Source organism: Culex quinquefasciatus, chromosome 2 (genome assembly GCF_015732765.1).
Source record: "Culex quinquefasciatus strain JHB chromosome 2, VPISU_Cqui_1.0_pri_paternal, whole genome shotgun sequence".
In the NCBI taxonomy this organism is placed as follows: domain Eukaryota; kingdom Metazoa; phylum Arthropoda; class Insecta; order Diptera; family Culicidae; genus Culex; species Culex quinquefasciatus.
Genome location: NC_051862.1, coordinates 13,998,713 through 14,024,947, shown reverse-complemented (window position 1 = coordinate 14,024,947; position 26,235 = coordinate 13,998,713). Strand labels below are relative to the sequence as shown.

At 35.3% G+C, this 26,235-nt stretch overlaps 1 protein-coding gene across 1 annotated transcript; it reads right to left on the bottom strand.

Moving 5' to 3' along the window:
- Positions 1-668: 668 nt before the first annotated feature.
- On the bottom strand, positions 669-26,235 carry LOC6032294 (GTP-binding protein Di-Ras2). The gene is made up of 5 exons (XM_038257993.1): positions 25,833-26,235; positions 16,736-16,958; positions 6,556-6,753; positions 1,883-1,975; positions 669-1,817 (listed from the first exon to the last, which is right to left on the bottom strand). Exons 1-5 carry the CDS (start codon positions 25,919-25,921, stop codon positions 1,575-1,577), a joined length of 846 nt encoding a protein of 281 aa, XP_038113921.1. The 5' UTR covers positions 25,922-26,235; the 3' UTR covers positions 669-1,574.

The window sequence follows — 26,235 nt, the reverse complement described above, 5'->3', positions numbered from 1 at the left end:
TTGATAGGCTTGTCAGATCTTCAATCTTTTGGACGCGTTGGAAAGGTCTTTCAAATACCTTTCTAACAATGTATAGCATGGCGGGTTTTCGTGCAAAACCACCCTTTATTACAATATTTCGATTTCCAGCCAAATCGTTTTTTTAGCATAACTTTTGAAGTACTTTTCCAAACTTCATAATATTAACTAGGGTCATGTGGGATCCTAAGACGGATCGAATGTGACTAAAACGGTCCAAATCGGTTCAGCCAGTCCGGAGATAATCGTGTGCATATTTTTCGGTGCACGGACTCACATCCAGACACACGCACAGACATTTGTTCAGAATTTGATTCTGAGTCGATAGGTAAACGTGAAGGTGGATCTACGACGTCGAATAAAGAAGTTAATTTTTTGAGTGATTGCATAGCCTTTCCTCATTGAGGTGAGGAAGGCAAAACTTATCTAAATTTAATCTTTCAATTTTTTAATTGATCTAAATAAACATTTTGGAGTGGAAATAACATAGTTTTTGGGTTTTTGCATCGAAAAACATAATTTTTAGTTGGAATTTCGTACCAACGCGAAATTACGTTGTCGAAAATTTGCCGGCATCCGAAACGGTCTACATTTTACAAGTCTTTCCATGTGCCGGATCCTTGGCCGGATCGTAAAGGGCGACCTTTTGATACCCAAACATCTTGGTTTTCTATAAAACCCACGTTTTCAATTATGGACATTATGTTATCATTTTAACATTGTGTATTTTTTCTACCGTTCTCTATTCTCTCTCTTTTACTTATTCTATCGCTCTTTTTCTTTGCCTCGCTCACAAGTTCTCATAAATATTCTTTTTTCAGTTGGAGTTATCAAACATTCGGAATTTTACGGTATTCATTTGTTTGGTAACATTCAGTTATGTTTCAAAAAAGAAAAAAGTTATCCAAAATTAAGCAGTTTATTGCAATAGATTTATGATGAAAACATAATGATCTTAAACACCTTTCAACAAGTAGATTAAGTTTTCCATCGATCTGGGTCCATCTTTCCATAGTTTTTGGTTTCTATTTCTGTTTTGTTTCTTGGAATACATCTCCAGTGTGTGTTTTTGTTTTCTGTTTTTGGATTACCCGTAATACTCCACATTGCTACTTTACAAACTTCTTCTTCTTCTTAGCTACATACTGCGCTGGTGCGTCCACTATTTCGTTCGTCCCTAATAATGATTGCAATTTCAACAAAGTTACGCCACAAACATCGAATCAAGTTTTTTTGTTGTTGCTGTTGGTTTTTGGTTTAAATCTGGCTTTTGGTATTAAACGGCTTACGATGACAGAAAACACGTTGCAAATTTATATGCTTTACTATTTTGTTACTTTTAAACGCTAGCTCGGAATTCCCGCTTCGGTTGCACATGTTTTATTATTTTGCCATTATTATTGAAACATCGGAATAATTTGTAACATTAAGGTTTTCCTTTCTGGGGGGAAATTGTCCATTTGGTTCAAACTCGTCCTGAACATGCCTGCATGGAATTACAGCGCACGATTTTGAACCAAATGGCTTAGTTTTTCTCTGTCTAAAAAACCACTCTATTAAGACAAAATGCACGAGTTTCGTTTGCCGCCGAGGCTCTTGTCCTGGATCTGCTGCAGGTGCGCGAGCTGGGCCGCGGACGGAACGTGAACCGGTGCCACCGGCGGGGCGGTCTGCTGCGGGGTCGACGGCCCCGTGCTGGTTCCGCTGGCCTGCTGCGGAAGCGACTGACGTCGCCGTCGGCGCAGCGCCGGACTCAGGTTGTAGGTGATTTTGGCCTGCGCGAGGAGTTCTTTGAAGATCTGCGATCAAGGAAACATTTGAGCAACAGGTGGTCAACATACAATTTGAAATGGGGATGTTTTACCTGTGAAACGTTTCGATTCAGCTTGGCCGAAGCCTCGACGAAGCCGTTCTCCCAGTCGACGGTTATCATCGATTCCGTTGTGCCGCGGGAAACCTACAGGAGAAAGGTTGGAAAGGAAAAGGATGAAAGCGTTGAAATATTTCATGATAATGTTGTGCATAGATGGAAGCTTTATGTTGTGAAATGTTTCATGCTGGAGCTTTTATGTTGAGCGCCATAAAGTTTAAGATTACTAAAATTCAAGCCACTGTTTAAAAAAATAGCATCAGGAAGCGTTCCTTTATGAGTTTTAAATAGGGTTAGTGAAATTTCACGTTTCGCGGACAGCGTAAAATCCGTAAAATTTGGGTTTTTCCGCGAAATCCCGTGAAATTTTATGTTTGTGTAAAACTGTAACGGCTTTTCTCATAATGATTTATTAAACTCAAATAGGAATAAAAATTATTTAATAATATGAGTGAATACCCTTGTTTCATTACTAACATTTATAGGGTTAGTGATTTTCGACGATTTCATAGATGGCGTAAAATTTATAAATTTTCTCAAATATTTTTTTATTTTTTCAAAATAACAACATTTCAAATATTTCAACCATTGAAGTAAATTTTATCAGTGTACAATTAAAAAGCTTGATATGAACCATTTGAAGAATTGTTCAGATTTTTCTGAGTCCTGTTTAATTTTAACGATGATTCCCGTGAAAGTAAAAAAATACTACTTTTTTTTGTTTTTGTTATCATTTTGAATACAAATTTCGATATCGTTACAAATATATTTTTGCCTATTGATTCAAAATTTTGGTTTTTAATTGGAAAATGAAAACCTATAAAATTATTTAAATGTGCTTTAATTTCGCAAAAAAAATCAAATTATTTCACTCATTTTGGCTGGACAAAATTGTTTAATCTTGCTTTGATATGAATTTCAAAATATGTATTATAGAGCCCATCCATAAACCAGGTGGAATCTTTTTTGAAAATAAGGAGATTTTTTTTTGTGTCACGTTAAAATTTTAGTTTATTAAAATAATAAATATGAAGCAAAAAATGTAGTTTCTGTGATTAAAACATAAGATTTTCCGAGTTATTTCAACATTTTACACGTTCTGCGAAATTTGCGTGAAATTTGGTGTTTTGAAATAGAGGTCCACTTTCGAGCGTGAAAAATCACTAAGCCTAGTTATAATAAAAAAAAGTGAAATAAATTGAAAAAATGATGTAACAGGAAATTATGTTTTTTCATGATTAGTAACAATTCAAGAACGAGTTTTATTACTTTCAGCTCTTGAATAACGTGATAATTCGAATTCCCGGACGCTTCGAAACCCGGACACCTCATCTTATTTTATTAATTATTTGCATATAAGCTCGCATTATGAATGTCAAAACTGTGTTATGTGATGCATCCTAACATCAACTTTTGTTTAAAGTTTGATTGAGCGCTGTAGTTTATGCCAAAACAATTAAATAAAAAAAATATTAGTTTACCAAAAATGTGAAACATTTCACTGAAATATTTCATAGGCGTCCAAAGCACCGGGAAGGCAAAGCAGAAATTTATGGTTTTGATTTCCTTATATTCTAGCAAATTTTTATTAAAAATATCGATTGTTTTGATGTTAACAGCTTATTTGAGATCTGAAGAATGCCATTCACTAACATTTCAGTCCAAATTTGTGCGATTCTTAAGCAAAATCGAGCGTTGTGATGAAAAATTGTTAGAAAACACATGTTTTGCATTTACTCACTTAAAATTGAGCGTTTATAATACATTCTGATGGTATTTCTACATTTCCAGCTAATTACTTGATTTTTTGCCAGCTATAACAAAAATGATAAGCTACTAAGTGTCCGGATTTCGAATCATGACGTTAACAAAGTAAAGGGTTGAATGCTTTTTTTTTAAATTAGATAATCTAAAATGAGATGACATTTTCAGAGGTGGTTAGCTAAACAAGAACAGTGCATTGATTTGTATTAAATCAAAACAGGCTCTCCTCAATTCATTTCAGAAATTGTCTCTTTTGTTTAACAAAAGAATACTTTTGCTTTAATCACGGGAATTTCAGGATAATTAACAAATTTCCCGGAAAATGGAACATGTTTTGATGACGGGACGATTGATTGACGATTTAACGATTGGACGCTCCATTTCTAATTAATAACAACTTCATCATTTGGTCATCAATGTGTTAACTATATTTATTGACAAGGATAATAATTAGAGGGTGAAGAGCGGAAATTGATGGGATTTTCATGCATGACCGGAACTTTTTAAATTTATATGGATCATTCCAGGTCAAGTAGGTACACTTTTGGACTTGACTTTCACCGTTAATACATGGTAAAAAATATGTTTTTTCCTCTAGAAAAACGCTGATCACATTTTCAGAAAAATGCCTCTTCTGATTGAAAATAGATACCATTAAAATAACAAGAATTCCCAGATAATTTTCAAATTTTCCGGAAAATGGAACATGGCGAAAAAAAAATGAACTATTGGCGAGATGCAGCGATTTTACTGAAAAAAGTTTGATTTTGCACAGCACTCGGAAGTACATGGTGCACTTTTCAACAAAAAGGGATGAATCCCGCGTAGTTTGGTTTTTATATGTGAGAAACTTATTTTGGATTTGAAGTCATAGGACTGAGTGCTGAGCAAAATCAAACTTTTTTTTTGCTGTAAAATCGCTGTATCTCGCCAATAGTTCATTTTAGTTTGAGGTTTACATTGATTATTATGTAAAATTGTCCGGGGAATTTGATGATGATAAAATAAAAAATAAATAAAAATGTAAGGAGTTGGTCAAAACTAAAATTTTAATACTTAAAACGTTAAAATATAATATAAGAGGGCATTTAAAGTTCAAATTTTATTTTTATCGAATTCCTTGGACAATTTTCTATAAAATGCAACTTGTAGAAGATCAAAGTTATGATTAAATGAAAAAAAAGTTTTTTAGAAAATCGTCAAAATAGAGGATGGCCCAATCAGCACTAATCTTTGGATTTCTGTTAACTGTCGATAGATGAACGTTACCTCCAAGTTTGGACCAAATCGGCGAAGGTCGAATCCAAAAGTGTACCCAGTTGACCTGGAATGACCCATATTTTCTTTATAAAAAATATGTCCATGTATGTAAGGCTATTTTCAACAATTTTGTTCAAAGAATTTAAACGTTTCAGAAAAGTTAAATAGGAAACTTCATTGGAAAACCGTACAATGCAAAGCAATTTAAAATACATTTTCCTTTTATATTTTCATTTTTTGGGAAATTTAATACGTTTTTTTTTCTTGCAAAAGAATGTTGTTTCAACAAAACTATGATTTTTATTGTAAAACATCTGTGCTTGTGTGTTATACTTTTTACGTTTTTTTTTCATTGAATAGTTGAAACCACTGCTGTAATTTTTAATTTTTTATTTGGTTATAATATCAAGACCATGCAAAAATAAAAAGGATGTTCAAAGAATAAAATGAAAGCGTTCAAAATTTAAATTCTTCATGTAATATATTTTTCATTTAATCCTTTTCTAATAAAATTCTCTACGGGTTTAATCGCTCAAGAGTAAAACTCTCATTACTGCAGTAAAACCTGCTCAACGTCGTAGATTATCCCAAAGATCACTTCCTCTCTTCCACAATCGTTTCAGATAATGTTGCCCTCCTCCCCTCCCCACCTTTCATCCAACCTTCATCCGGCAAGGCAAACCCCATTTTTCTTCGCCTGTTCTTAAGCCACGATAGATGGCGGTGTCGACATCCTCGGAAAAGGAATTCAATCGTTTTTCCTCCAACCCCAACTCCCTTGTCAGTACGCTGAGCGCAACGAGACTCGGTCGATGTGGTTTCCATTACAGGTATAATGGCCACCAATCCATCACCAGCTGCTGCTGCTGCGGCAATCCGTCGACGCGGGAGACCCACCAGTGGAAATTTACATCGCAATGAATGTAAACCCAGCCGAGAACAGCGGGAGGCAATTAGGGTGGTAACTTCCAGTGGAATGCTTTTTATGTTAGTATTGAATTCAATTACCTGAATTCTATGAGGCTTCATTGTTTCAATCGTTTTTTTAATATTTTAGTTTTATTGTACAGTTTGCAAAAATGCCAAAAAAGAAGAATCCACCCTAGCAAATCCAGCGAAAAAAAGGAAATAATCGTAACTTTTGTTCGTGAAATCGACAATCGTGGGAATTTGAAGCTCCCACCACCCCCGAGAACCTGGGAAACACAGAAGCAAAGAAAAAGTGCTCCCATCATCCCTGGCCAAACACGCCATCATGCGGCACTTGCTCTCTCCGGCGGTGGTGCAAGCTTGGTGAGGGGAGCAAAATTGAAAGAAAAGTGAAAAGTGAATGACAGCAGCTTTCCGAGGCGCTTCCGTCCACCATGGTTCTACCATGGTTTGAGAGGTTGGGGTGTCCACGGTGACCCCCACGGGATCAAGATTAATTCGTTTCGCATCGCTAAAGGTGGAAGTGATGGAGTTTTTCGTCGAATTCTTTTTTTCCCTGAGTTCGATTTCCTTGATTGAAATTTGATGGCCTCGGGAAAAGCGATTTTCTTTTTGTTTAATTCTCCCTTCTATTGAACAAAGAAGAAATACCCACCGTCCCGCAACTAAATATGCATGAAATTAGCAATATTTTCGTTTAATAAGGCTCTTACCTGTCGGATGTCGTCGTCGTCGTCCGCGAGATCGGTTTTGTTGCCGACGATCACGATTGGAACGGCGGTGGTGGATTTGATCTCGTGGATCTGTTCCCGGATCGCTTTGACCTCCTCGAAGGTTCCACTGTCGGTGATGTCGTACACCAGGATGAACGCCTCGGCCGATGAGATGGACAGGGCCCGCATCGCGGGGAACTGGAATACAAAAATATAAATAAAAAGTGCATTTAAATTGATGTCAACTTAATTGTCAACTTAACCCTTTACAACCAAACCCCGCCTTTAGACGGACTTAGATCTAAAAAATCATCAAAAATCCATTTTTCAACCAAATTTGGATCTTTAAAAAGCATTGGAAAGAAAAAAAAATCTTAAAATTTTAGAAAATTTTAGGGTTGGAAGTTTTACTTGTTTTATGTGACTTAGCCAATGTTTTTAAAAAAAAATTTTAGGGGTCAACTTTTTTTCCTATATTTTAAGTAAAAAGAAGTATGCAGCAGTTTTTGTTGTGCTGTGGCATAGTCTGCCTCAACACATTTTTTTACAATTTTAATGATAATGGTGCCATTCTATACCAGAAAATGTGAAAAACAAGCAAAAAATTTAAAAGTGACTGCAAAAACATGAAAAAATTTGACAGTGGAGCAACTCTCTACGAAATCGGCCGATTTCGACCATTTTTATTTTTTGTATTTTTTGATTTGACTTAAACTTTGTGGGGGCCTTCCCTATGACCAAATAAGCTATTTTGCGTCATTGGTTCATCCATACATGTCTACATACAATTTTGGCTGCTGTCCATACAAAAATGATATGAAAATATTAAAACAGCTGTAACTTTTTAGTGAATTTTCTGATCAATTTGGTGTCTTCGGCAAAGTTGTAGGTATTGTTGAGGACTTTTGAGAAAATAGGCACACGGAAAAAAATTTTTGCAGATTTTTAATCAACTTTTTTTTTACTAAAACTCAATTTCCAAAAATACGTATTTTTTGATTTTCGTGATTTTTTGATATGTTTTAGGGGACAAAAATCCGCAACTTTTGAGCCATAGAAAACATGGTCAAAAAATCTGCCGCCGAGTTATGAATTTAAAAAAAAAACTGTGATTTTTGGAAAAAATAAAAGTTTCATGCAAAAACAAGTTTGACATTATTTTATAATGCAAAATTGAATTTGCAATCGAAAAGTACTTCACAGATTTTTTGATAAAGGGCTCCGTTTTCAAGATATAGCCACCGGAAGTTTGATTTTAGCGAAATATTTGCAGTTTTTCGAATTTCAAAAATAGTGACCATGAGTGACCATTTCTAAAAACATTGTTTTTGAGAAGTTCAGAAAATTTGCTATAAAATTGTGTAAGAGATATTGAAGATTGGACCTCGGGTTGCTGAGATAGAGCCGCTTTAAGAAAAAGAAACACGAAAATTGATGTTTTCTTAATCTCACCAAAATAACCCACTTTTAATACATGATACATCTACATTTAATACATTCCGATCTCTTCGAAAAAAATATTTTGAAAATTTTTAATTCAGGACTAACATTTTAAAAGGGCCAAACATTGAATATTACGTCCATTTAAAATGCTAGTCTAGATTAAATATTTTTTTCGAAAAGATCGGAAAATTTCACGAATTTTTCATGTATTAACATTGAAAATCGGACCATTATTTGCTGAGATATGGTCATTAGAAAATGGTGGGTTATTTTGGTGAGATTAATAAAACTTCAATTTTCGTGTTTCTTTTTCTTAAAGCGGCTCTATCTCAGCAACCCGAGGTCCAATCTTCAATGTCTCTTAGACAATTTTATAGCAAATTTTCTGAACTTTTCAAAAAAATATTTTTAGGAATGGTCACTCATGGTCACTATTTTTAAAAATTGATAAGCTGCATGCAAATGTAAATATTTAGCTAAAATCAAATTTTTGGTGGCTATATCTTGAAAACGGAGCCCTTTATAAAAAAAATCTGTGACGTACTTTTCGATTGCAAATTCAATTTTGCATTAAAAAATAATGTCAAACTTGGTTTTGCATAAAACTTCGATTTTTTCCAAAAATCACTATTTTTTTCAAAAATTCATAACTCGGCGAGAAATTTTTTGACCATGTTTCTCTATGGCTCAAAAAGGGGGATTTTTGTCCCCTAAAACATATCAAAAAATCTCGAAAATCAAAAAATATATATTTTGGGAAATTGAGTTTTAGTAAAAAATAAGTTGACAAAAAAATATGCAATTTTTTTTCCGTGTACCTATTTTTTTCTCAAAAGTCCTCAACAATACCTACAACTTTGCCGAAGACACCAAATTGATAAGAAAATTCACTTAAAAGTTACAGCTGTTTGAATATTCACATACCATTTTTGTATGGACAGCAGCCAAAATTGTATGGAGACTTTTATGGATGAACCAATCACACAAAATAGTTTATTTGGTCATATAGGGAAGGCCCCACAAAGTTTGAGCCAGATTAAAAAATACAAATAAAATCCATTTCCGGTTTTGGTACAGAATTGCTCAGTGGTAATTATCCGTCAACTCACACAGCAGTTGCCCGACCTATCTTCGATTTGCGTGAAACTTTGTCCTAAGGGGTAACTTTTGTCCCTGATCACGAATCCGAGATCCGTTTTTTGATATCTCGTGACGGAGGGGCGGCACGACCCCTTCTATTTTTGAACATGCGAAAAAGAGGTGTTTTTCAATCATTTGCAGCCTGAAACGGTGATGAGATAGAAATTTGATGTCAAAATGGACTTAATGGAAAATTAGACGCCCAATTTGATGGCGTACTAAGAATTCCGAAAAAAGGGGTTTTCATCGAAAAAAACACTATTTTTTTTAATTCTTCCATTTTCCGTTACTCGACTGTACATTTTTTTGGAACATGTCATTTTATGGGAAGTTTAATGTACTTTTGAATCTACATTGACCCAGAAGGGTCATTTTTTCATTAGAACAATTTTTTTCATTTTAAAATTTCAAGTTTTTTCTAACTTTGCAGGGTTACTTTTTAGAGTATAACAATGGGGTTTGCTTATAAACATCACGAGTTATTGCGATTTTACGAAAAAAAGTTTTGCTGAACTAAATGATTGTTCTCAAAGCATTAAACTCGATTTTAGTAGAATTATCTCAAGTAGGGAAACTGGGGCGACTTGATACCATTATATGTTTTAAGCATAGCCTTTTTAATTTATTTTCAGGCATTGAACTTTTTGCATAAGTTGGTGGCTTTAACATTCAACTATCTTCGGCTGTCATAGGTTGTTTTTTTTTGAGGTTGTTAGATAAAATAGTTTTTTAAGTGATGCCAAAAAATAAAAATAAAAAATAAAACGTTTTCCAAACGTAAGGAGTGACTTAAGATTTATATGAAATATTTTTTTAAAACTAATCTTAAAATTTTACTACAGCAGCTAAAAAGGATTTTGTATGTAACTAATTCGGAACATACATTCAATAAAAATATTCGTCTCTATAGTGCATTAAATTTTGAGTCAATCTCACACAATGTTCTAAAACAAAGCATATTTTGTTTATTTAGACGCTGATGAGTTAAAAAATTGTCTCACCAGGGATAAACTCCCCCCACTCTCCTCTCCGCTGAAAACTTCAATTTCTCCGAACCACCGAAATCCCCACGATGTCATCTAAAATTCTTTGTCGACAAGCATCAGAGGGGCATCATCAGCATGCATCATGCATCACACTTCATCATCGTTGCGTTTTCCTGATTTCCCGAGCCATCAGCACCAACAACCACACACACACAGAGTCGAAAGCACGCGCGATGCCTCGCGGCCTGAACAGGATCAGGAACCCTTAACGCGGTTCCAAGGTTCTACGTTCTAGCGTGGAAAGGGTAGTTGAAGGCAAAATGAGATAACTTTTTTGTTTTCTTTTTTTTTTCTTTGTTGGGCATTGATCGAAAATATTCCTAATCATTTATTAAAATTAAGGGAGTTTTACAAAAAAGCTGCATTTTACCCCACTGAACCCCATTTAGGCGTCATGTTGCAACCGGCGATGCACCCGTGTGATGCCGTGACGCGAGCTTATTTGTGGCGGGAAAAGTGTATTTTCCTTCCAGGCACTGACTCGCACGTGAAGGGCAATGTTTGTGTAAACAATTTTCCTGTCCCGTGGGCTCGATTGGTGCGCGCCTCCAACCAGAGCCTGGGGGAAGTTTTTGCGTGCGTGGGTGACTGTCAAACAGGAAAACTCACGGATGCTTTCTGTTTCCGGTTCGGTGGAAACCACCCTCACACCACTTCCCCCCCCCCCCCCTCCCCTTTTAGAGGGGGAGAAGAATGTAAAAATGTGGCGGTTCGTGTATGCGAGTTGGCGTTTGTGGGAAAATCGAGGCGTATGGAAATTTCCCGACAGGCCTCCAGCACCCGGAGGGCACGAACCCTTTTGGGATCTGTTGCGGATGTTGTGTCTCGTCGGTGGAGCGATCGTATACGTACAGAATAGAACTGTGTTTGATGTTTACCCCGTTTGGGTCCCGGAACGCGGCTGCACAAATCAAAAGTGTTGTTACGTTCCGGTGTCTGGCCTGTTGGTTTTTAAGTGAAGGTTAGGAAGGAACTAATTTTAGAATGAGATTGGTGCCTGTTTGCTAATGGAGTTAGCATCCATTTGTTGGGATCGCTGGAGGCACATGTGCTACATTTCCGTTGAATTATAGCACGGCACATGTAGGGGAGAGTGGGGAGACTTGATCCCCTTTTTTTGTATCGCACATAACTCTGTCAATTTCTCACAAAACTATGATCTTTTTGCATGAATTGAAAGCTTAAACATTCAACTATGTTTGGCTGATAAGGGTATTTCATCAGACAAACTCTTCGAATAAAGCCAAGCTTTTTAAAAAAATATTTTAAACCGGCATTTTCTAAATGTTGGGGGTAATTTGATCCCCCTTTCAACATTGTGAAGAAATCTTAAGCAAAATGTTTTTTATTCATCCAAACTTTTAATTTTCTATAAGATACAGCAATTTCACATTAAACCTGTACGTTTGTGTTCAAAATATAACAAGTTTAGCATGTAAAATATTAAAAACTCAAAATTTTCTTTTTTAGACCTAAATTGAGCATGTTTACAAAAGCTGGTAGCTTTTGTTTACAAAACTTTTGAAAAATGGTTCAAACTGCAGTTAGTTATGTACAACTATACTAAAGGAATCTATGTACGAAAACCCAGCCAAATTTTTTAATCTTGGGGCTGATTCCAGTGACTGTAAAAATGCAGGGATCAAGTCTCCCTTAACGCACTTTTTTAAACAATTGATTGTAAAAATAGTATGACGATAAATTTAACGTCAAATGCGTAAGGGTTTTGGAGTTGATATGTTTATCAAACAATTCATGCATAAAAAATATTTTTTTGAATAATTTTTGAGTGTTTTCTATACTTATCAAAACAAAGAAAAAAGATCTCTTGGAAGTTTTTTTGCAGCACTTCTTAGAAAAATGTGTGTAACTCAATCCAAACATTTTTTAATTTTTTTCTTTGTTTTCTACAATGAGTTTTAGTCAATTTCGCACAACTTTCTAGAACAAAGCAAATTATTTTACCCACATGCTGACGAGATACAGGCTTGGGATCAAGTCTCCCCGGGGATCAAGTCTCCCCACTCTCCCCTAAGCGTTTATATCAGTTCTAGTTTGCCGGTTCCAGGCAAATATATTGAAGTTTTAGCTGGAATAAAATCCCAAAATATATCCAAGAAAATTTAAAATTAAAACTTCGCTATATTTTCATTAAAAAGTGGCGTAGTCAATTCATTGCACAGTGGTCCGAAACCGAAATCTAGCGTGACAAAATTGAAAGCGGTCACACGTTAAGATTTAGAGCTTTGGTGGGACAAATGATCAGGATCAATAGAGGCATCTTTTGGTATGGTAGACATTAGGGTGGTCCAAATTTTAGGATGGTTCAGAATTTTTATTTTGGCGGGATGACAAGATAACGCTTCGGTGTCTTCAGAAAAGTTGTAGGGAACACAATTTTGAGCAATTTTGCTCAAGAGCACATAGCTCTATCTCCAAACGGGAAGTTTCTAGAGCCATTTTAATAATTAAGGTTGAGGTGTTAATGAAAAAATGAGTTTTTTGAATTTATCAACTCAGGCTTATGTCGTAGCGAGATGATGTCTTCTGGATATTTGTAGAGCTTATCAAAACACACATTTATCTTTCAAGAGAGCGAAAATCGAACCTTCTAAACGAAAGTTATAGCCAAAATACGACAAAAAACACGCCATTTTGAAATGTGAATAACTTGAAAAGGTGGTGAAGTTTGACCTCGCTCTTAGAAGCATCTGAATGTACACATTCTAGAGTTGATTTGCTGAAAATATCTCGGAGGTATTTTTTGTTTAACCCATTGAATCTCAATTTGAAAATGAGCATTTTTAAATCGTTTTTTGCCCTTAACTTTTGACAGAGTTGACCAAAATTCGGTTTTCAAGAATAAAAATGTTCATTTTGACAAGCTCTACAATTGTCTAGAAGGGCCAAAAAATGTACAAAATGATCTAGTGGTTGTAAAAGAAGATCTTCTTTGTATCTATAAAAGTTTTAGCTGAAATATTTCAGGATTCAACAAAATAATCAAATTTATTCCTGAAATATAAAAAAAAACTGGAATGAGTTAAATATTGGAGATTTTTGAAAATTGGTAGAAATTTTCCCACTAAAATAGACATAACTTTACTGTAAATGGATAAAATGTCATACTTTTTTCTGCAAAATTGTTCTTCATTTCGTTTGCAACAATGCTACAACATTAGTTTTTGAATTTAGCCTTGACAGTTTATTTACCAGAGCAAATTGAAAATATTTTTTTAGGAATAACATTATTTTACACCTCCTGATGACGCTGGGACTCAAGTAATAGATCGATTTAAGGTGTACTATGTCAGGAATATATTTTGCGAACTAAAAATTGATATCTAGATGAAAATGTACATTTTTGTCCAGAGATAGACCGAGTTTTTAGACGTTTTTTTGAGTTTTTAGGTGATATATTAGGTTTTTAAACTTCAAATCGAGATAAAATCAGTTTTCACCGACAGAATATTATGGGAGTTAATTTTTCTGACTCTGAATAGTCCTCCCAACAACCTCCAGAAAGAATTTCCGAGGTGCATTCAAGTTGCATAATAATCCCTTTCTTACCCACCGTGTAGCAGAGATATGCCCAATTTCGTAAAATAAATAGAGGCTTTCTCCAAAATTTCTAAATTTCATTACTTCTCGAATGATGGACATTGAGAATTAGACGCAGAGATATCGTCAGTTTATAAATATAGGTTAATTATACAACACTTAGAAATGTTCAAATTTCTTTATCAGTTTTTGCTATGTTTGGAAACTGTCTGTCTGATTTTCAATGTCTCTAATAGGAAATGTTCAAATAAATAATTATGCGCCACAAAAAAAACTTTTTGTACCTTGAAATTTCACATAAACCAGATATTTTTAAACTTGACCATGGAAAAAATGCAAGTGCAGGAAAATTTAATTTTTGCAATTCCGTCGTGAAACTACTTACTTTTCCTGTCATTCTTGAACGACGAAATAGCCTTCTTTTCTGTACCAAAAATAACAGAATCGAATAGCAACACTTTTCAAAATAAATGCTGAAAAGTAACACTTTTCAACATTTTTTTTGATTTATTGACAAAATACATGAAAATTTGACATAAAATTTCACTCAGTGTGTGTTTTTTGGAATTGCAAAAATTTGTGTATGGAACTCGTTGCAAAACTTGATTTTTTCAGCACTCTTCGTATTTATCCAACTCGGTGAACCTCGTTGGATAAATGTACGACTCGTGCTGAAAAAATCCTCTTTTTGCAACTTGTTGCATAAACTACTATTTCATTGCCGACGACTATGATTACAATTTAAATTGAATTAGCGATTAATCGCTACCTGTAACATCTAAAGCAGCGATTCTCAAGGCCTACACAGAAAAAAATATGTGAATTTACACAGCACGTAATTACTGTTTCTTATGTAAACTCACTCAATGTAATGTTGAAATATGATGTAAAGAGTAAAAAATCATGGAAACTTCTCCAATGTAAATCTAAATCTAATGTAAATCATGAATCTAATGGAAACGTTGAGCATGGAAACTCAAATCTGATGAATTTCTACCCGTGTTCGGCTTCCTGTAAATTCCTATTTAATGTAAATCATATATCCAATGTATTTCTGCCAAACGTTGACTTCAAAACTACCCGAACTAAAAATAGTTATATTTGGTTCTCTTTCTATCGCTCTCATACTTCGCTGGCCCACTGCCTGTGCCTCGACCTGAACAAGTTGATGCTTTAGCCGCTCGTTTACAAAATGCGAAGATGGCTCAGTCGGCAGCGGGTAGCAGCAGTAACACCGAACATTCTTCCCGTCGTCCGTTCGATTCCAGGCCAGCGTTATTCCACTTGGCCGTCGACGAGAAAGCATCCCCTACCTGAGAAACAACTTTTTAAAATCAGATTTTCCTTTTGCTGCCCGCTTCAATCATTTTAAAATAGAACATAGGCCACACCCTTTTCCTACTGCAATCCAAGTCGAGCTTCTCATTCCCATTGGCCAATCAGAATTAGTTGATTTGAACTAATGTAAATTCAAAAGTAATGTAAATTCCAAAACTAATGTAAATTTTCAAAACTAATGTAAATTTCCAATGAATATAATGTAAATTTCCAATGAACCTAATCTAAATATACATCATTTATCATGATACCTTTTGGTACATGATAAATAATGTAAATTTACAGAAATATTTTTTTCTGTGTATACTTGATTTACATGGTTGGGGGTACCGGCCTAGAAGAAGGTTGATTCTCAAATTGCCTCGACTAGCTGTCATTCGTCAAGAGTGTAGTCGATGATTGTAACAACCCATGACTGCTGGTAGTAAAGGGAGAAGGTTGCATTTTGATCGCAGCAAGTTGGCGACTAAACTCAATCATTAAAATTTTAAATCGTCCCTGCCACACTCAACGATCAGGTGACAGTAACGAAAAACAAAATCAAAAACTACTCAGAGGGCCTTTCTACAGGTAACCATATTCGCTCAAAGTGATTTTCTTTCAACCTTGCAATTGATTGAACTTCTATTTCTAGTTAAATTATAAGTATTGAAAAAAAATGTTTTTGGGCCATAAACTTTACAAATATATCCACGACCTTATCATACACAGAAAAAATATTCCTGTAAATTTACATTATTTATCATGTACCAAAAAGTATCATGATAAATGATGTATATTTACATTAGGTTCATCTGAAATTTACATAAGATTTATTGGAAATTTACATTAGTTTTGAAAATTTACATTAGTTTTAAAATTTACATTACTTTAGCAATTTACATTAGTTCAAAGCAACTAATTCTGATTGGCCAATGGGAATAAGGAGCTTGACTTGGATTGCAGTAGGAAAAGGGTGTGGCCTATGTTCTATTTTAAAATTATTGAAGCGGGCAGCAAAAGGAAATTCTGATTTTAAAAAGTTGCTTCACAGGTAGGGGACGCTTTCTCGTCGACGGCCAAGTGGAATAACGCTGGACTTGAATCGAACGGACGACGGGTAGGATGTTCGATGTTATTGCTGCTACCCGCTGCCGACTGAGCCATCTTCGCATTTTATAAACGAGCGGCTAAAGCATCAACTTGTTCAGGTCGAGGCTCAGGCAGTGGGCCAGCGAAGTATGAGAGCGATAGAAAGAGAACCAAATATAACTATTTTTAGTTCGGGTAGTTTTGAAGTCAACGTTTGGCAGAAATACATTGGATATATGATTTACATTAAATAGGAATTTACAGGAAGCCGAACACGGGTAGAAATTCATCAGATTTGAGTTTCCATGCTCAACGTTTCCATTAGATTCATGATTTACATTAGATTTAGATTTACATTAGAGTAATTTCCATGACTTTTTGCGCTTTACATCATATCTCAACATTACATTGAGTGAGTTTACATAAGAAACAGTAATTACGTGCTGTGTAAATTTACATATTTTTTTCTGTGTAGTCATCGTTTAAAAAAACAAGAATTTCCGGAGATACATTTTTTTGTTCCTGAAATACAAGAAGTTTAGACCTGAAAAGTGGATAATGAAAATACTCTTCAAACTTACCTCGTACGAGCCGGACGTGTCCAGGATGTCCAGCGTCAGGTTGACCCCGCCCACCGAAAAGTGCCCGTGGTGCATCTCCTCGACGGTGCGCTTGTACTTGGGCGAGAAGGTACTGTACAGGAACTGCGTTATCAGCGAGCTTTTGCCGACCTTGGCCGCCCCCATCACGACAATCTTGTGCCGCACGTTGGCGTTGATCGAATTTTCGTCGTTTTTCAGTGGTCTGAAATTGGAAAAAGTGGGTTTTTTGTATTTTTCATTCGCACCGGATGTTCCCCGCAATCATAAATTTTAATAGAGGAGTGGAAAAATGGAAACATAAGCTGGCAACATTCGGCCATAAATTAAAAGTTTTCGCACGAATGGGTAATGTTTTCGCTGAGTAGTTTTTGTCGAACAATGTTTTATTTATGACAACAAACGGCTCCACAACACGCTGCCACACACAATTGAGCACACAATTCCCGACATAATGTTCCGTCTAGCACGTCAGAAAAAGGCAAATTCATTGCTGGGTTGACTGCTAACCACGTGTTGTGGGTTCGGGGGTGGGCTGGGGATCTCCTTGTAACTTTTAGCTCCAAACCACTTGATCAACTAATTCAATGTTGCACAATGTGCGAGTCTGGCTCGAGAGTTTGTGTGTGTAAAACAAAGCAGGGAGCTTTTTGAAATCTTTTTTTCCTTCTCCCTTGGTAGCATGTGATTAGGGTTGGAAAAGCTCATGGATAGAAGGAAAATCCTTAGAAGAGAATTCCTGTGCTGCTGGTTTCTGGCAGCAATGAACAACGATCTAAAAAGATTTACGGGTCTACTTTTACTTTTTTTTTTGAGGATAAGAAACAAAACATAAAACATTCAAAAGAATCATCTTAAATTTACACGTTTTTTTTTCTTTTTAAATTTTGCTGAAATCATAACTACATTATCAAACATCTGAAAAGAAAACAATCTCTCGATCCATTTACGTGGATTGATGCTCTGCCTTTTCTTGTGCTTAGGATCTTAGGAGCAAACAACAAGTGCAGATGGGTAAAGGAAATGGGACGGAAAATCATGATATTTTATCTGCTGTTGACTGGTGATGTCGTTGGTTGGGTTGGTTGGCACTGGCTGTTGTTGAATTGTTTATTAAGCATTCTCTTCTTTGGTTTTTACGAGTGCTTGAACTGAGGGGTGGGGATTTAATAAAGAGAGAGAATCAAGACGATTGTGATGTTTATATTTAACTGGGGACTGAATCATTTCTTAAGCCGACTATTTTTGTATAGTATTTTTTATACAGTTACGCTCATGTCTTTTATTATAGGGTATATTTGCATAAAAACGCAAAGTGCTATCGATTGTTTATTTGGCAAGGGGTTGCTCATTTAAATAAAATTCAGATGAAGTAAATAGTAATACAAAGGTGAGATCTAGAACTAACGTTTTTTTTTTAATTTTTGCAATCCAAAATTATTGTTTTATCAAAGTGTAACAGTCACCCAAGAGAACTCTTGGATTTGGTTTCATTTTATATAATACAGTCCAGAATCAATTAACCGAAGGCCTTGAAAAAAATACTTCGAATAATCAAATCACAAATAAAAGAAAGAGAAAATGCATTTGGTAAGTAATTTAATAGGCCATCAAACATTGATCGAAGAAAATATTGAAAAAAATATTTATCAGAATATGCTTAGGTGGGTGGTACAGTTATTATGAGGTTCTTCCAACACATTTTTCATTGTTATTGTTATTGTTGACCTTTTCCCAATAAAACCATTGGCACGGAAACCTTTACTAAGTAATTTGCTTTTTTAACTCTCTACAACCCAACTCCGCCTTGGAACCGGCATCGATTAAAAAAATGCCAAAAATCCATTTTTCAACCAATTTTTGATCTTTCAAAAGCATTGGAAAGAAGCACTCTTGAAAATTTAGAAAATTTATGTGTTGGAAGATTTACTTGTTTTATGTGACTTGGCCATTGTTTTTCAAGATGTTATTTTTTTAGGGGCCAACTTTGGCTGTATTTTTTACTAATATTTCATATATTTTAAGTAAAAAGATGTGTGCAGTAATTTTCTAGTGTCCCAGACTATGCCTCTACGCATTTTTTTACAATTTAAATGATACTGATGCCATTTTAAAGTAGAAAATGTTAAAATCAAGCAAAAAATATAAAAAGTGGCATGAAAAAATTAGATAGGCAAAATGTAATCATAGGGGGTTGCTCATGATGGTGAGGAGGTGGAGGTTACAAGATAAATGAAAATTAAAATACTAAAAATGAAACAAGAAAAATATAAAACAAGAGGAGTTAAGTTTTTCGTAGAACAAAAGTTGCTCAAAATGGAAAGGGAAAACAAAAAAAAAATGAAAAAAATTTGGGCAGTAGAGGGTTAATTCGGATACTATCCATATATTCCTTTTAACAAATGAAGCCTAAAACTAATTTTCCATACAAGGCTTTATACAATTTTTGGGATGATCATACAAAATGGACATGTGAATATTCGATTATTCGATTTTTTTATTTGGCACGGAATTGCTCAGTTAAATACAATTCAGAATAAATAGATCACAAAGGCCCGATCATAAATTAGTGATTAATTTGAATTTTCATAATCCATTTTGATTATTCAAATAAAGTTAATTTTGGTTTTGGGCTGGTCATACAAAAAAGTATGTATATGTATGAAAATCTGGTGGCTTCAGCGAAGTTGTAGATTATAATTAGGACTATTCATAAAAATAGTAACAATCTAAAAAATAACCCACGGGTAATTCTCTACAAACTAACACGAAATCGGGAAAAGTTGCCCCGACCCCTCTTCGATTTGCGTGAAACTTTTTTCTAAGGGGTAACTTTTGTCCCTGATCAATAATCCGAGGTCCGTTTTTTGATATCTCGTGACGGAGGAGCGGTACGACCCCTTTCAAAAAAGAGTTGTTTTCAATAATTTTCAGCCTGAAACGGTAATGAAATAGAAGCAAATAGAGCAGACAATTACAAAAAGTTATGGCGATTTTACGAAAAAAAAGATTTGGAAAAGTTGGTCGTCGTTGATCATGGCGGTTCACGGTCACCCGCGACAGACATGGACGACAAAACAAAGAAAAATACAAAAAATAACTATTTAAAAACTTTTTTCTTCGTAAAATTGCGGTAACTCGTGATGTTTATAAGCAAACCCCTTATGTTTATGTAATTCTTATAATTGTCTGCTCTACAACTTTGTAGAACATTGTTACACTCTAAAAAATAACCTTTAAAACACGAAATTTTAAAATGAAAAATTATGTTGTAAAAGGCTTTTTCAATGTTTTTTTTAGATGAAAAATAGGGGTTTTCGGAGTTCTGAGTACACCCTCAAATCGGGCGTCCAATTTTACATAAAAGTCTCTTTGACACCGAATTTCTATCTCAACACCGTTTCAGGCTGCAAATGATTGAAAACACCTCTTTTTTTGCATGTTCAAAAATTGAAGTGGTCTTACCGCCCCTCCGTCGCGAGATATCAAAAAACGGACCTCGGATTCGTGATCCGGGACAAAAGTTACCCCTTAGGACAAAGTTTTACACAAATCAAAGAGGGGTCGGGGCAACTGCTGTGTGAGTTGGCGGATAATTACTCCCTTTTCTTTATGCCACTTTTATTATACTACATATAAGTAAGATTCCCAAAAATTTCCCGTTGTTTTTATGTTCGAGGTTTTTTATATGTTTTATACGATTTAAAAATCATCTTTTACCAAAATTTTCGATTATTTAAAAAAAAAAAAAACTTGAAATGAGGCCCAACAAAATTCTAATGATTATTTTAACTTATTTTTTAATAGCTGGAGTTTTTTTTAGAAAAGGTCCAATAAACCAAATTTTAAATTTTTGCTTTTTGGGTGTTTTTCAATACCCCTGACTCAAGGCGGTTCTAAAAACACCCAAAAAGCACAAACTGGAAATTTGGTTTATTGGACCTTTTCAAAAAAACTCCAGATAGCTAAACCAAATTTACAGTCGAAAAGTATTTCACAGATTTTTGTAAATACCTTTTGGGAGTCATATAGCCATATTTTGATTATAATTTCGGAAGTCTTATTTTTTTTTGTTTTTTAAATATTTTAACCCTGAAAAAACTACTTTTTTTGCTTCTACAATTTTCTCTCTGAGACTTTGAAAATCGTACAGTTTCTGAGTACAGCCTCACACAGAACTCGAATCGATGAAAATAAGTGTCATTTAGATAATTTTCTTTATGTCATATTCGAGACCAAATAACTTTTGAAATGGATCATTCTCCAGAGTTTAGGATGGTGAAAAATCTGGTACTGGTGGTCTTTTTTGAAAAATTTCGATCATATTCTCAAACAAAATTTAAAAATGTATTTATAGATGAAAATTTTAACATGCAATCGAAAATTGTTTTGATGAAGTGCACCGTTTTTAGCTTATTTTTTAGTTTTGTTTTTAAGCTAATGAAAAGACATTGTTGATAGGACAATTTTTTGGGCATTCTTGAATTTTTTAATTGCTTTAATGGGCCGATTTTGAAATCCCAAAAAAGAAAATTGAAGTTTATTTTTCAAGCTTTAAGTTTTTTTGGTTTTTATCTTGTTTTCAAACGCAGATTTTAACTGGCAATAGAATAAAGACGGTGCACCTTGTTAAAATTTTACAAAGGTGGTTTTCTTTATTTCAAATTTCGTTTTGTTTAAAAAATGTTCAGATTTTAAGGAAACGCACCTTTTTCTTACAATCTAAACTATAGAACCATGCTTACCATCATCATGCACTTTGGAAAAATATGCCATTTTTATTCCCTAAAACTCTTTAATGATACTTTTTTCAGCGCTGATGAGAATGTATTTTTAGATTTTTTTATTACCTTTTCATTCAAATTGGGATACTTTTAATCTATTTGAAAGATAAATTAAAGTTGAAGAAGTTCGAGTTAATTTAATTCATAATATCCCTTTTTAATCCAAAGGAAAGATAATATTTTTTTTTTAAATCAGACGAATCTTTCAATTCTAAAGCAATGATAAATGGACGCTTTTCAAAGTTCGCCATTCTTGGTCATGCTGTCAACTTTCAAACTTTTCGCCTCACTCATCGAGTTTCAGCAAAGTTCGTGCTTTCCCTGAACCAAACAGATAACTCAATCAAAAGCATCCCGTCCACACGCCAACAGTTGAAAAAATCACTTATTTCTGAAAGTCATCTCCCGAGTTGGCACACCGAGATTTTTATCCAATTTCTCATCACTTCACAGCAACACGGAGCACCAGTTTCCAGTACCCGGTATACCGTAAAACTTTTCAACTCCCAGCGGAACCATTTATTGCTGAAAAGTGGCCACTGAAGAATTTTACACCCCGGGAGCGACGTGCTGCGAAAGCTCGCCAAACAACTTTTCTATAGCGATGCGATGCTGCTGAGCTCAGCGAATTGCATAAATATAGGAAAAGTTTAAGTGTCAATCTCGGGAGGCTGCCAGCGATTTTTGCTCTCCGTGTGGGATTTTCGAAAATAGCTAGCTGGCGTGAGAACTCGAGACGAGAAGATCCAGCCCCGCCGTAATCCTATTTCAAAACTGCTCAAAACAACAACAACATCGTCGTCGTGACACGGCAACTTAAGGACACCCCCCGGAATTTGCCTGACCGAGAGGGGGAGAGGAGAATGAGTCGATTTCACGGTTTGAAGCGGGGTGATTTTCGGTTGGCACCTGGGGCGAATTTATACGTGCTGAGCGTTGTCTTTGACGTGATACAAAATCAGAGATTGTTAGATGTGTTGCTCTGTGAAAAATTCCAGCACTCTCTAGCGCCTCTGGTGGTCATGAGTGCAACTTAGTTTGACAGTTACGTTTTTTTTTTATTTCAATAAAAAGTTTTAGAGCCGTCCAGAACGGCAGCAACGGTGAAAAAAAAACGATGTACACCTGAGTTATCTCGAGGAGTAAACTGTTCTAGGAATTCCTCCGAGGCCATCAGTGGCAAGAATTTGCTGTTCTTGACGGCGGGGAGAGTGAAAAAGAAAACGATGGCAAGCCTGAACGAGCACGACAAAAATGTCGAGGTGTAACGAACTATGTGAGGGTCTGTAATGAAGTGAAGGAAGTGGTTGTAGCGGTTATTCTTTGAAATGCGGTTACAGGTTTACCAGTGTTTAATTTCCAATTATTTGCACTTTCTAACAGTAGAGTTAACACCTCTTGCTGAAATTGATGGCTCCATATTTGCGCTTGCGTACGCATTGTGTTGAGTTTGCAATTATAGCTGAATGCTGTTTATTGATGGAAAGTGCATTCATTGAGTGAATGCAGAACTATGAATTATGAGCAACGTAGTTCGAGTGAGTGCGCTCCATCTAATCACAATGCACATATTTACGATAGTAGTTATCGCACCATTACAGTTAGTAGTGTAGACACAGATAACAACAACGTACTCACATTGTGTTTGAAGTGTTACAGTTTACAAGCGAGTTTAACTGAAGCTGTTGCGATCAATGTTTGCTAAATTTACTATGGAGTAATTCTTTCAGATTTCGGTCATTCGATATTTTTTTTGAATTTTTTAATCAGGCAGAAACTTTTTTGGTGCCTTTGGTATGCCCACAGAAGCCATTTTGTATTATTAGTTTGTCCAAATAATTTTCCATACAAATTTGCCAGCTGTCCATACAAAAATGATGTATGAAAATTCAAAAATCTGTATCTTTTGAAGGAATTTTTTGATCGATTTGATGTCTTCTTCAAAGTTGTAGGTATGGTCCGTATGCATATGGACTACACTGGAAAAAAATGATACACGCGGAAAAAATTGTGATTTTTAACTTAACTGTTCTGTCACTAAAACATGATTTGCAAAAAAAAAACATTTTTTATATGCTTTAGGGGACATCAAATGCCAACTTTTCAGAAATTTCCAGGTTGTGCAAAAAATCTCTGACCGTGTTATGAGTGTTTGAATCAATACAGAATTAAAAAAAAAATGTCAAATTATTGGTCGCAAACATTTTTTAACTTCATTTTTCGATGTTAAATCAAATTTGAAATCAAAAATACTTCTATGAAATTTTAATAAAGTGCACCACTTTCAAGTTATAGCCATTTTTAGGCAACTTTAAAATTGTCGCAGATTTTCATTTTTTAAAATTAGTGCACATGTTTGACCCCTTTTGAAAAAGATATTTTTGAAAAGTTGAGAATTTCCTGTTTTTAAACCTTTGCATTGTAATGTCTCAGCAACTAATGGTCGTATCAGCAAAGTTAAAAAAAGCAAAATATAGAAATTTCTCAGCTTTTCAAAAATATATTTTTAAAAAAAGGGCAAACATGCGCACTAATTAAAAAAAATGAAAAACTGCGACTATTTTCAAAAAAAACTAATTTAAAAATGGCTAAAACTTGAAAACGGTGCACTTTATCAAAATTTCTTTTTGATTTCAAATTTGATTTTACATCGAAAAATAAAGTTAAAACAATTTGCGACCAGTATTTGAATTTTTTGAAGAAATCTGTATTGATTAAAAAATTCATAACTTGGTCAAAGATTTTTTGTCCCCTAAAACATATCGAAAAATAGTGATTTTTTTGCAACTCAAGTTTTAGTGAAGCGAACTAAAGTTTTAGTGACAAAAAGTTAAATTAAAAATCACCAATTTTTTTACCGTATATCGCTTTTTCAGTGTGGTCCTTATCCATACCTACAACTTTGCCAAAGACACCAAATCGATCAAAAAATTCCTTCAAAAGATACAGATTTTTGAACTTTCGTTCATATTTTTTGTATGGATAGCTGCCAAATTTGTATGAAAAATTATATGGACAAACTTATGATACAAAATGGCTTCTTTGGGCATACAAATAGCACCATAAAATATTAAACCGGATTAAAAAATACAAAAAATTAAAATTTAAAACAAACGATTTCGTAGAGAACCGCTCTATTTACTTTTTTGCTAAATCAGCAACAGCCGAAGTGTTCTATTTGAAACTGAAGTGTTAATTTGTTTGAAATGTTTTTTATGATCTAATTGTATCTAATCTAATCTCTGATCTAACCTCAATCTAATATAATCTAAAACAGACGTAGTCAGTTCGATGAAAGCATGCTGGAATGTGTTGTGATTAGATTACGCACTTTTCTTTTCATTATTAATAGTTGCTGTACATCGGATTACAATTACATTGCAATTTAATCACTTTAATTAAGGGGCTTACTTAATTAGGGGCTTAAGGGGCTCAAATCTGGCAAAAACCAAAAACGCACCGATTTTTCGGGTTGAATCCTATTGAAACTTCGAAGTCAAAGCGAGATTCGGGCTAAGTACACATAACGGAAGCTCTGAAATGCCTGCAAAATTTACCCGTTTTGTTACATCCTACACCCAGAACTGGGCATCGGCATACGAGAGGATAAAGAGCACGATTCGGTAGTAAAATGGTACTGTGTGCGGACGGAGAGGATAAATCCCGAAATCACCGAGAGTACTTTACTCATGGTTCATTTTCCAAAAAAGTTCATCTATCAAAAAAAAAAGTACCGGTACCGAGACTCGAACCCAAGACCTTCGGCATATTGTACCGTGCCTTTGCCGTATGGGCCACCACGATTCGGTGACTAAGTGGTGGTCGTTTGTCCATATAAGCCACTCATAGGATGAACTGTTCCAATGAACGAATGAACACGCGAGAGGACTATACTCTCGCAATATAGCACTTTCCTCACGTTTCTTTTCGTGAGGACTATCCCCTCGTTCTTTAACTTTGGGTGTAGTGCATATTAATAACTTTATGGTATAAATGTGAAATTTGGATAGCTGAATAAACTCATAGTTTATGCAACAAGTTTAAAAAAATAATTCCTAGTTTGAGTGCATCCTTGTTCTTTCCGCTCAATATGGCTGCACTTTTGTCATTTGAACAAACCCAACACAACAGTCAACACATCACAGTCAACTTTCACATTTCATCCCGGCTCGTACAAATGGCCCGACTAACAATGGATGTCGACATATAGAAATAATTTTTCCTCGCAGAAAATAAAAGAAGAAAAAAATCCATAAGAAAACATCACAGACAAACACCAGCACACTAAAACTCACTTTTCCCGCTTGGGTTTATCTTCCGTGCTGTCATCCTTCATGAACGACGGCTGCAGGCTGAACCGCCGCCGCAGATGGCGCCCCTTCATGCCGGAAGCCGGTCCCGGTCCTGTCGGTGGCGGCGTGGTGCGGCGTTTGTGTGTACTACGGGGGCTATCCGAAGAACTGCTCCTTCCCTTCCTTGCCTCTGCCGAGGGGTTCGTCACTTCCACTGGAGCAAGTCTCGCTCTCTCTCTCAGTAGTAATTAAAGCACAACGAGGGGTGGAGCGGACTTTGATCAAGTTTTATTCTCCGGCCGTATCCCGGGGGCCTCTAGGAGTGTCCACTGTGAGTCACACAAGCGGGGGGACTGGCTATGGAGCGTTGTAAGGAGTGGGGGATCTGCTAGTGGTGAAAGTTGAC